An 11,279-nucleotide genomic window follows, 5' to 3' on the forward strand; every position below is an offset into this window, starting at 1 on the left:
CCATGCAAACTGGACATGCCAACTTGCCCTTAGTCGACCATCCACTAATCACACCAAGTGCTGGAAAGTCATTGATTGTCCACATCAAAACTACTCTCATCATGAAATTTGAACGTGATGCCCTATCTTATGTTTCAGCCCCTGTATGCCATAACATTTTCAATTCATCTATTAGTGGTCGATGATAGACATGAAAGTCTTTTGTTGAATCACTCGGTCCAGGAATGAGAAAAGGCATAATCATGTGTGGAGCTTTTGTGCACATGGATGGTAGAAGATTATAAACAACAACAATCACAGGCCACACAGTATATTCCCTTGCGTGTGCATCACGAAAGGGGTCAAAACCATCACTAGCAAGGCCTATCCTGACATTCCGTATTTCCTTTGCAAATCTAGGAAATCTACGGTCAAATTGTTTCCATTCATTTCCATCGGCAGGGTGACTTAATTGACCCTCAACGACAACTCTATCATGGTGCCACGTCATACACTTTGCAGTCTTCTCAGCCATGAATAACCTTTGTAGTCTCAATGTATGACAAAAGTATCTTAAAATCTTCTGAAGGATCAACTCTTTCTTATGATCTTTCTGAGCCTTGTAACGACTTTCATTACATATGTCACAATATTTTTTTCACTGTCCTCTTTGTAGAACAACATGCAATCATTCACACAAGCATCAATCTTTTGGTATCCCATGTTCAAATTACTTATCAATTTCTTCACGTCATAGTATTTCATGGGCAACTTGTGATCATTCGGCAACACTGATCCAATAAGTTCAAGCAACTCATCAAAACCCTTATTACTACAACCATGTTTGTGTTTAAACTAGAGTAGTTCGTTTACAAATGATAATGTTGTAAACCTTGTATTATCTGGATAAATGGGTTCAGAAGCACTATCAAGCATCTTATGAAAAAAATTTACTGTTGCATTCGGTTCTTCATCATTCTTGAAATTTCCAGTTGCATTGACAAAATTGTCAAGCATTTCTCGTGCATCATAAAAATCATTTGTGCAACCAACATTCCTTGAACTCGTTCCAGTACCCACATGTGATCTATCACCCTCCTTGTGAAAATACCAAATTATATACCCCAGCGTAATACCATGTCGATGCAAATCCAATGTCACATCATCTGGATACTTGTGGTAATAATTTCCACACACTGTACATGGACATCTTATTTTCCCCTTTGAATCATTAGTTCGTGCAATAGCAAATTTAATGAAATTATCTATACCAATTTTGTAATCTGTTACTCTTTTACTCGCATCAAACTGGTGATTCATCTAACTATGATCAGATGTCATCTACAGGTAAATATATATATATATATATATATATATATATATATATATTATTCCACTTAAAAATATCTAGATAAAACCATTATATACACAAAAACAAATAATAATTATCACATTTCTATAATTATTTGTAGCTTCTTAAACAAGGATATTACTATAGTTATCAACCGACATTTTTTCTCTAAAGAAACAATTAAAATTAGCAACTAATTATTTTCTCTATAGCAATTCACATCTAATAAAAGTAGCAACTAATATTTATCATTTTAGTTTAGCATAATCAAGTAATTTCAAATTATACAACAAACAAATAATAAGCAACATAATTAAAAATGAGAAATACTTACTTGATTTATATTTAGTTGATGTATGAGTCTGAAAAATGAAGATTGCTGGGAGCTAGGGCCAGCTAGGTTAGGGTAGTACCGTAATGACAATAATCCTAGTAACTGTAGAACTGTAAAGTAAAAAGTTGTTCATCTCCGAGTTGCTTGCATATCCCCTGACTTGTCTTTTTATGTCATGTCAGTGTCACATGTGTTGTCTTGTAATTCAAATTATTTTCCCAATTGCCGTCTATATTTTATGGATGACAGCAGTCAACGGTGTGTCAAATTCAGCAGACTCTACATCAGTTTACATTTGTGAACGTGTCAAAGTCACTGATAGCCGTCGCTTTATAAAAGTCATCGAATTCGGTAGATTTTACATCTCAATTTTTTCTGCCATCATGCAAGAAATTTTCCGCCTACTCTCACACAGCATAAAAGCGACCACCATAACGAAGTGGTGACTTTGGTATTTAAAAGCGACCACTTAAAAGTGACCGCCTTCAAAAGCATTTTAAATAGACTCGAAGTAAAGCAACAAAGTGTAGATTCTGATGAATAAAGGAAAAACAGAGGTAACCTACTTAATTTTACAAAGAAAAAAGTAGTGACCACATTCACCACGTAAAAGCTCTACGTAAAATCAAACTCAACAATTGAATTGTTTAGTTTGAGGTGTACACATCAATAGCATTTAAGTTAACAAAACAAACATAAAAAGCACCGTACTAAGCAAACATAACTAAAATATAAATATTACATAAACTCAAAACATCGTATTTCATATTCCTGCACCATCACAGTAACCACTAACCACGATGAAGACGATGGCGACGCCCACAATATCACCGAATTCATTAATAATTCTTGCACTCGAACAGCTGACCACAAAATCGAGTCGGTGATCAAACAATAACATATTCTCATCGTACCTCTCATATGGGTTTGGATATTTTGTAACGATGATTAATTAGAATGAATACAAGAAAAAAAGTAATAGTATATAATTTTTTACCGTTGCAAAACATAAATAAGTCATGTCCACCTTGATTAGAATAGTGGATACCAAAATAAAAATATAAAAAATGAAAAATTAATATTCTGCCATCATGCGAGAAATTTTTCGCCTATTCTCACACAGCATAAAAGCAACCAACATAACGAAATAGTGACTTTGGTATTTAAAAGCAACCACTTAAAAGCGACCGTCTTCAAAAACATTTTAAATAGACTTGAAGTAAAGCAACAAAGTGTAGATTATGATGAATAAAGGAAAAACAGAGGTAACCTAATTAATTTGACAAAAAAAAAGTAGTGACCACATTCACCACGTAAAAGCTCTACGTAAAATCAAACTCAACAATTGAATTGTTTAGTTTGAGGTGTGCACATCAATAGTATTTAAGTTAACGGAACAAACATAAAAAGCACCGTACTAAGCAAACATAACTAAAATATAAATATTACATAAACTTGAAATATCATATTTCAAATTCCCGCACCATCACAGTAACCACTAACCACGACAAAGACGATGGCGACGCCCACGATATCACCGAATTCATTAATGATTTCTGCACTCGAACAGCCGACCACAAAATCGAGTCGGTGATCAAACAATAACATATTTTCATCGTACCTCTCATATGGGTTTGGATATTTTGTAACGATAATTAATTAGAATAAATACAAGGAAAAAAATCATACTATATAATTCCTTACCGTTTCACAACATAAATAAGTCATGTCCACTTTAATTAGAATAGTGGATACCAAAATAATAACATAGAAACAGAAAATTAATATTCTGCCATCATGCGAGAAATTTTCCGCCTACCCTCACACAGCATAAAAGCGACCACCATAACGAAGTGGTGACTTTGGTATTTAAAAGAGACCACTTAAAAGTGACCGCCTTCAAAAGCATTTTAAATAGATTTGAACTAAAGCAACAAAGTGTAGATTCTGATGAATAAAAGAAAAACAGAGGTAACCTAATTAATTTTACAAAGAAAAAAGTAGTGACCACATTCACCACGTAAAAGCTCTACGTAAAATCAAACTCAACAATTGAATTGTTTAGTTTGAGGTGTACACATCAATAGCATTTAAGTTAACAGAACAAACATAAAAAGCACCGTACTAAGCAAACATAACTAAAATATAAATATTACATAAACTTGAAATATCATATTTCATATTCCCGCACCATCACAGTAACCACTAACCACGAGGATGGCGACGAACACCATGCCCAGAAGAACTTGCACCTCCACCATCACCAGAAGAACTGGCGCCACCATTACCCTCACCACCACGGAAAAAATCAGTGTCCGTCAAAAACTTTTGCGCAATCAGTTCTTGGAGAGGGAGGATAAGATTTCTTTCGAAAACCTTTGCACGCAATGCAGAATTGATATACTTGATATGAATAGACATCTTCATTCTTGAACTTGGTATACTTAACGGTATTATATCATTACGTCGGAACTCTCTTTCAGAAAATTTTGCGCTTATTCTTCCCAGTGGCGCTGCATTTCCCCAACCATATATGCACTACTCATAGGGAATAGTGGATACCAATATGATAAAATAGAAAAAAACAAAAAATTAATATTCAAATTATATAATTTTTTACCATTGTACGACATTATGTAATTATGTAATTATGTAAAATTAAAAGCACAAATATAAGAGGGGTCGACTGACGGCTTTTGCCTCTATCAAATCTGTCTCTGACCGGACCGGTACAAACTTCCCTCCGAGTGGCCGAAACCCATATTTGACTGCAAATGGTATAACTTTCACTGATCAGGGGCAGCAAAATTTAACACATTGGCACGGAGTTTTTCTATTGACTCGGAGAAGTGCAATCTCCGAGATAATTATTAAATAACAAATTTTGATCGAATACTCCTCGTCGTCTTCATAAAACTTTACACGCACATCTTGTTCAACTTCTTCTACCGACATTCCTTCAACTTGTAATGCATGTGCCACCGTAAGTATCATCGTCTGGCCGGATTCGGAGTTATACACAACAATTATGTCGGTCCATGGATGCTTGTCATTTCCTGGAAAATAGATCCTCACAGTTGCATAGAAAACAAAATATTAATATTTAGATTATATAATTTTTTACCGTTGCACGATATTATGTAATTATGTAAAATTAAAAACAAAAATTTAAAGGGGGTCGACTGACCCCTCTTGCCTCTATCAAATCCGTCTCTGGCCGAACCGATACAAACTCCTTCCGAGTGGCGGAAACCCATGATTGGCTGCAAATGGTATAACTCTCACTAATCCGTGGGAGTAAAATTTAACACATATTGGCACGGAGTTTCTCTATTGACTCGAAGAAGTGCAATCTCCGAGATAATTATTAAAGACAAATTTTGATCGAATACTCCTCGTCGTCTTCATAAAACTTTACTCGCAAATCTTGTTCAACTTCTTCTACTAACATTCCTTCAACTTGTAAGGCATGTGCCACCGTAAGTATCATCGTCTGGCCGGAGTCGGAGTTTGACGCAACAATCATGTCAGTCCATGGATGCTTGTCATTTCCAACAAAATAGATCCTCACAGTTGCATTAATTACATTCCAAGACATCGTTTAAAACTTAACATCCACTGATTGATACGCCATAAAAGAAAAATAAGTGTTTATATTCTTGCTCTGTGTTTTGTGTATATATGATAAGGAAAAATGGGTTGGTGGTTTGATGGGTTGGGAGAATTTTACAGGCGAGATGATGCACCTAGCTAGCTCTAAGGTTTAAGGGGTAGTAAAATATCTATAAAAATGATACACTTCGAGATTTTTACAAAATGGAATTATGTATCGGGTAGTAATATTATGTTGATATTAATACTATAGTTTGCTCATAGATATCGTAATTTTTTAAGATTTATAATTCAAATTTTAATACATTTGTTGGTATAGGTATAAATTAAACAAGATATCTGTGAATTGAGCTTTATGTATATTTGTGTGGGAATTTAGTTTTATATATTATATCAATTTCGCTCCATTGCGGGTTAAATGAGAATCACTCTTTAAAATATAACATGCTATTATTATAATGGAAATAATATCAGAAATTATCAGTGTTATTATTATTTTGCTCCATTTTGTTTCTTAATAATCATAATATGTGTGTACTTGTGATTTCCACTCCTCCTACCCAAAGACATCAGTCACTTTAAAATAAACAAATCAAGAGTATGCTCAAGTACAAATGAAAATGGTAGTTCATCTTTACGGTTCCCATACACATTGAAGATGGTACTATATCTTTATGGTTATAACCATACACATTGAACACCAATGATTTTTATGAAACTATATCAAATCTTCAATACTAGGTAATTTAACATTAATAAAGTGTATAAAAAAGTACTGAAACATCACAGATGTTTATAATAGAATAATGTGTAGGGTAGTGGCAATATGATTATATATATTTAATTAATAATAGCTTGTAATTAATAAAATTAATTTTTAGAATAAAACTTACAATAATAGGAAAACAAATGTCATTAAAAGTGTATGAAATAATAATTACAATTGAAGAACAATTCGAAGTGCCAGATCCACAAAGTTGCGACGATTCCGATCGATGAAAGTATTCAATTCCAAGAATTTCTAAGCTGACATAGAAAAATAAAAATAAATAGACTATATTGAACTTAGAGATGTATTAATTGAGCATTTGTGTAAAGGATATACTAATTCGAATTTTTTTGTCATAAAACTAATTCGAATTATTATAAGTAATGAATTTAATTTTAATTAATTTATTAAATTTAATATAAATAATTAATCATGATTAAATATTAAGATTAGATAGTTTAACATTAAAATTATGTATATAATAGGAAAAGGGTTTAATCTCAAAGTGTTGTGAAGGGCCGGTATCAAATTAGTCATCAAACTTAACGGGGTATCACTTGAATCACTAAAGTCAAAGTAAATATCAAACGGATACCTCGTATATGTGCTCGAGAACTAAAAAATTATATCTATGGAATTCTATACATTTTTCTTGAATGCTACCGCAACCAAATGAAAAGTTATGAATTCAAGTATTTAATTTAGATAATACAATGAGATTTTTAAAATTTGATCTACTAATTATTTTCGTTTTCATTCTAGTATTTTAGATTATACATTGAAATGTGTGAATAAAATCAAGCAATATATAAATAAAAACATAGAGAATATTATTTTAACTAACCATTTTATTATTAAATGAATAGGACTACAATACTAGAGTGGAAAGAGAAAATGGATGCTTGTATTACTTTATAATAAAATATAACTTAAGAGTGAGTGAGAGACTCTTAAAAGAGAGGAGAGAGAATAGACTCTTAAGGTTTTGAAGAGCCTCTAAGAATCTATTGGAGCTTCCATTTTGTTAATGCTCTCTATTTTTTTATTTAAGAGCTTGTTTAAAGAGCTTATTGGAGATGCTCTAAGGTCCCTATTTTTTCACAAATTCACCGTAGAAGTCAGATCTAAACAAGGACAGATTTTCTTCTGGAGTTTCATACATATATACATAATCTCTTACTCATGGTGTACTCACATCACGGTTTGTCTATTTTTATCAGTCGGCACTCTGTTGCATAGTTATCCATCTTTTCACAAAAAGGTGGCTGTGGCCGCTTCAATATACACACGTCTCTCTCAATACATATTCTACACCCTTCCAAGCTCAAAAAAATCTCTACAGCTTGCTTCACAAACTGGACTTCCATGCCATGATTCACCATCATCTCGTTTTATTGAAAATTTTCATCTTTCTATCGTAAAAATATCGACTAATTTTCAAGATGCGGAGAGGGTATTCATGGGCAACCATATTTGTCCTATATTTAGGTGTGTACATAGTTGAAGGTATAGGTGTGAACTGGGGTACCATGGCTAGTCACAACTTACCTGCAAAAGTTGTTGTTAAGATGCTGAAAGACAATGGAATCAAGAAAGTGAAGCTCTTCGATGCGAATGATACTACGATGAATGCGCTTACTGGTTCAGATATTCAGGTTATGGTTGCGATTCCTAACGACCAGCTTGTTGCTATGAACACCTACAAACGAGCTAAACAATGGGTTCAGCGCAACGTTACACGTTACATTTACAACGGAGGTGTTAACATCAAGTGAGTTCTCTTTCTTTTTCTTATTTTTACCGTTCGTCCCAATTTTTTGTCTTGTTTGACTTTTGATAGTCAAATTGACCAAACTTTGATTAGTAGTAATAAGTAATTATTCCTACATGATTCTAAAATCAAAAAATACATCTTAAAATGAAACAAATATAAATTTCAATAATATATTTTTTATAATTTTTTCCAATTATTTGATATGTGTAAATTTCAGTCAAAGTTTAATTAATTTGACCATTAAAAGTCAAACAAGACAAAAGAATCGGGATTAGTGAGTATATATATATTATGGTTTGCTTCTGCAAATTGTGAGAAGGTGCCTGCTTTTCTCAAGCCTGGAGCTTGATGAGTTACTTTAATTTATGGGAGCTTATATAGTTATATTACTAATCAAATCTTTAGATGTGTACGTATTGATTGCTTTTTCGTACTAATAAATTGATTAATTAAGGTATACACATGAAGCGTAGCATAAAGCATTGCGTAAGTAATGCATTATCAAGCATCTCGCAATATTGTATTGAGATTGAGCTGTACGTGCGGATCTTCTGAGCTGTGTAGTTGATCAAGTTCAAGTGTTAACCATGATCCTTTTATCTTTGACTTTACTTAATTGTGACACTGCTTCTTGCTGGTTTTGATTAAGAGTAGGGTTACATGTATAGAATTTTGCATAATATAACGTGGCAATTGAGGTGGGATGTTTTAGTCGATACTATTAATACATACTTCTATATAGGGTGCCCATTTCAATTAAAACTTAACTTATACTCCTGAATGATTTTGTATCAAATTTCGTGCATGAAGCATTTTTCTTTTATTAATCTTCATAGTGTACACAGTTTTGGGTACTGGGGATCCAAACTCCTGATCATTTCATGGGGACAGGAGAGATCCAAACTCGTGAATCGTGATTATTTTAATCTTGATCACTTAATAATACTCCCTCCGTCCCAAATTAACTGTCCAGTTTGACTTTTTGATGGTCAATTTGACCCAATTTTGACTGAAAAATATGCATATTAAATAATTGAATAAAATTATGAAATATATATCATTGAAAAGATTATCAAATCTATTTTAGAATATATTTTTCAGTTTTGTAAAATTGTAAAAGAATAATTTTTAATTTTCAGTCAAAGTTGGGTCAAATTGACCATCAAAAAGTCAAACTGGACAGTTAATTTGGGACGGAGGGAGTATCTTTCAATTAAACAACTAACTTTATAGCGATAGTTAAATTTTTAGAACAATACTTTTTGTTTTCTATTTGTAAAACCTACAGGGTAGTGGTATGCATTGAACCATGATCACATTTCTTGATTGGGATATAACACAAGGCCAGACAAGTTTCAGACCTAAAAGGCTATTAACAAGTGTGATTTTAAGCGAGTATTCTTGGAATTTAGCTCTGTTTTGGCTTATGATGTTGTTCCTAAATGATTTGGTGAAGATCTTATTATCTAGGCATGTCCAAGTTCATTGCCACAACTAATTTTTATGCACTTGATGAATCCCTTGATTCTCCAGATATGTAGCAGTGGGCAATGAGCCTTTCTTGACATCCTACAACAACTCATTTCTAGATGTTACATTCCCAGCACTTCGGAACATCCAAAACGCGCTAATTGAAGCAGGCGTCGGGGACACCATAAAAGCAACGGTTCCCCTAAATGCTGATGTTTACAATTCCCCTGATACAAATAACCCTGTTCCTTCTGGCGGAAGGTTTAGGCAGGACATACTTGGCCAAATGACCCAAATCATCCAATTCCTGGCACAGAACAAGGCCCCTTTCACCGTAAATATATATCCTTTTCTCAGTCTTTATGGCAATGACAACTTTCCTATCGACTATGCCTTCTTTGATGGCGTGAGCAGTCCCATTGTTGATAACGGGATTGCATACCAAAATGTTTTTGACGCCAACTTTGACACTCTGATCTCGGCCCTCAAAGCTGCCGGATATGGTGACATGGCTGTTATCGTAGGTGAGGTAGGGTGGCCGACAGATGGAGACAAGAATGCCAACATAAACAACGCGTATAGATTCTATAATGGCCTTCTACCGAAGCTTGCAGCTAATAAAGGCACACCACTTCGTCCTGGATTTATAGAAGTGTACCTTTTTGGACTAATCGACGAGGATATCAAGAGTGTAGCTCCCGGTAACTTTGAGCGACACTGGGGAATCTTCAAGTACGACGGACAACCAAAATTTGGAATGGATTTCTCAGGGCGAGGACAGAACAAGCTTCTAGTAGGTGCACAAAATGTGCAGTATCAAGCCAAGAGGTGGTGTGCATTTAATCCGAACGCCAAAGACTTAAGAAGGCTTGCTGAGAATATCGATTATGCATGCACATTTGCAGATTGTACCACACTTGGTTATGGATCATCTTGTAATGGCTTAGATGCTTACGGAAATGCATCATATGCATTCAATGCCTACTTTCAGGTACAAAATCAGAGGAATTTGAGCTGCGATTTTCAAGGTTTGGCTACAGAGACTACGCAGAATTTGTCACAGAGCCAATGCAATTTTTCAATTCAGATATTGTTATCAGGGTCTTGCCAAACAGGCCCATCTGTAGTGGTGTTGCTAGTCTTTTCTGTTGCCATTTTTGTTGGAGAATTCTTAGTGTAGGATATATTTATACTCGTGTTCCATGTATCTTATCTTTTTGTTATTTTCGAAGACCATATAGATGACCTCTGAAATGAAATTCGCATGTTAATCAGAACTGGCAACCACCTTCGAGAAATCTATACGAAATGTTGTGTTGTTTACAGAAAGTTGTATTGCTGGCCTTATGCCGACGATGCGAACTGAGGCAGAGGCAGGGTTTGTAAATTCAGCAGAAGTGAGCCTGATTGTTTGAATCTAGGTGATTTGCTCTAATCAAGAACTCACATGAACACGGCAATTAGTGAGGATCTGGGTCCATCCTGACAAGCTATTTTGATCAAATAAATTACCGGCAAGGAATTTTCAGCCAAAAACATCAAATCTAAATTTTTAATGTGAAAGAAACTGCCTCATTTTGAAAACAAACAACTGTCTGCCATATAATTTGATTTCTGATTAATTCTGATTTCTACAATCACGACCTGTTATAATTTGCTCTGTCATATAATTTGCTCTTGAGTCAGAGTAAGATGAAAAAAGGACGGTGGCGTCACATGAAAATGAAGAAAGAATCCAGAAAACACACCAGTGTTCAAATTTTCAATAGTAGTATTATCATTCAACCATTCATCACTTTGACATTTATTTTCTCTCAACTTTGAACAGAGGAATATCGCTTACAGGGTCACGTGCCATCCTGCCTGGTGCCTGCTGTGGATTGGATTGATCACCTTTTCTCCTGTGAACTAGTGCCCCTTTCAATCCACCTGTTTATTGCTACTCCAGTAAAACCAAACTAAAGTCTCACAAGTTGAAACTTCCAGAATC

General features: G+C 34.2%; 1 protein-coding gene across 1 annotated transcript; it reads left to right on the plus strand.

The window, feature by feature from the left end:
• The first annotated feature begins 7,162 nt into the window (after positions 1 to 7,162).
• On the plus strand, positions 7,163 to 10,578 carry LOC108222106 (glucan endo-1,3-beta-glucosidase 8). The gene is made up of 2 exons (XM_017396008.2): positions 7,163 to 7,816; positions 9,353 to 10,578. The coding sequence occupies exons 1-2, from the start codon at positions 7,488 to 7,490 to the stop codon at positions 10,467 to 10,469; spliced, it is 1,446 nt and encodes a 481-aa protein (XP_017251497.1). The 5' UTR covers positions 7,163 to 7,487; the 3' UTR covers positions 10,470 to 10,578.
• The last annotated feature ends 701 nt before the right edge of the window (positions 10,579 to 11,279 follow it).

This window comes from Daucus carota, chromosome 5 (genome assembly GCF_001625215.2).
Source record: "Daucus carota subsp. sativus chromosome 5, DH1 v3.0, whole genome shotgun sequence".
NCBI lineage: Eukaryota > Viridiplantae > Streptophyta > Magnoliopsida > Apiales > Apiaceae > Daucus > Daucus carota.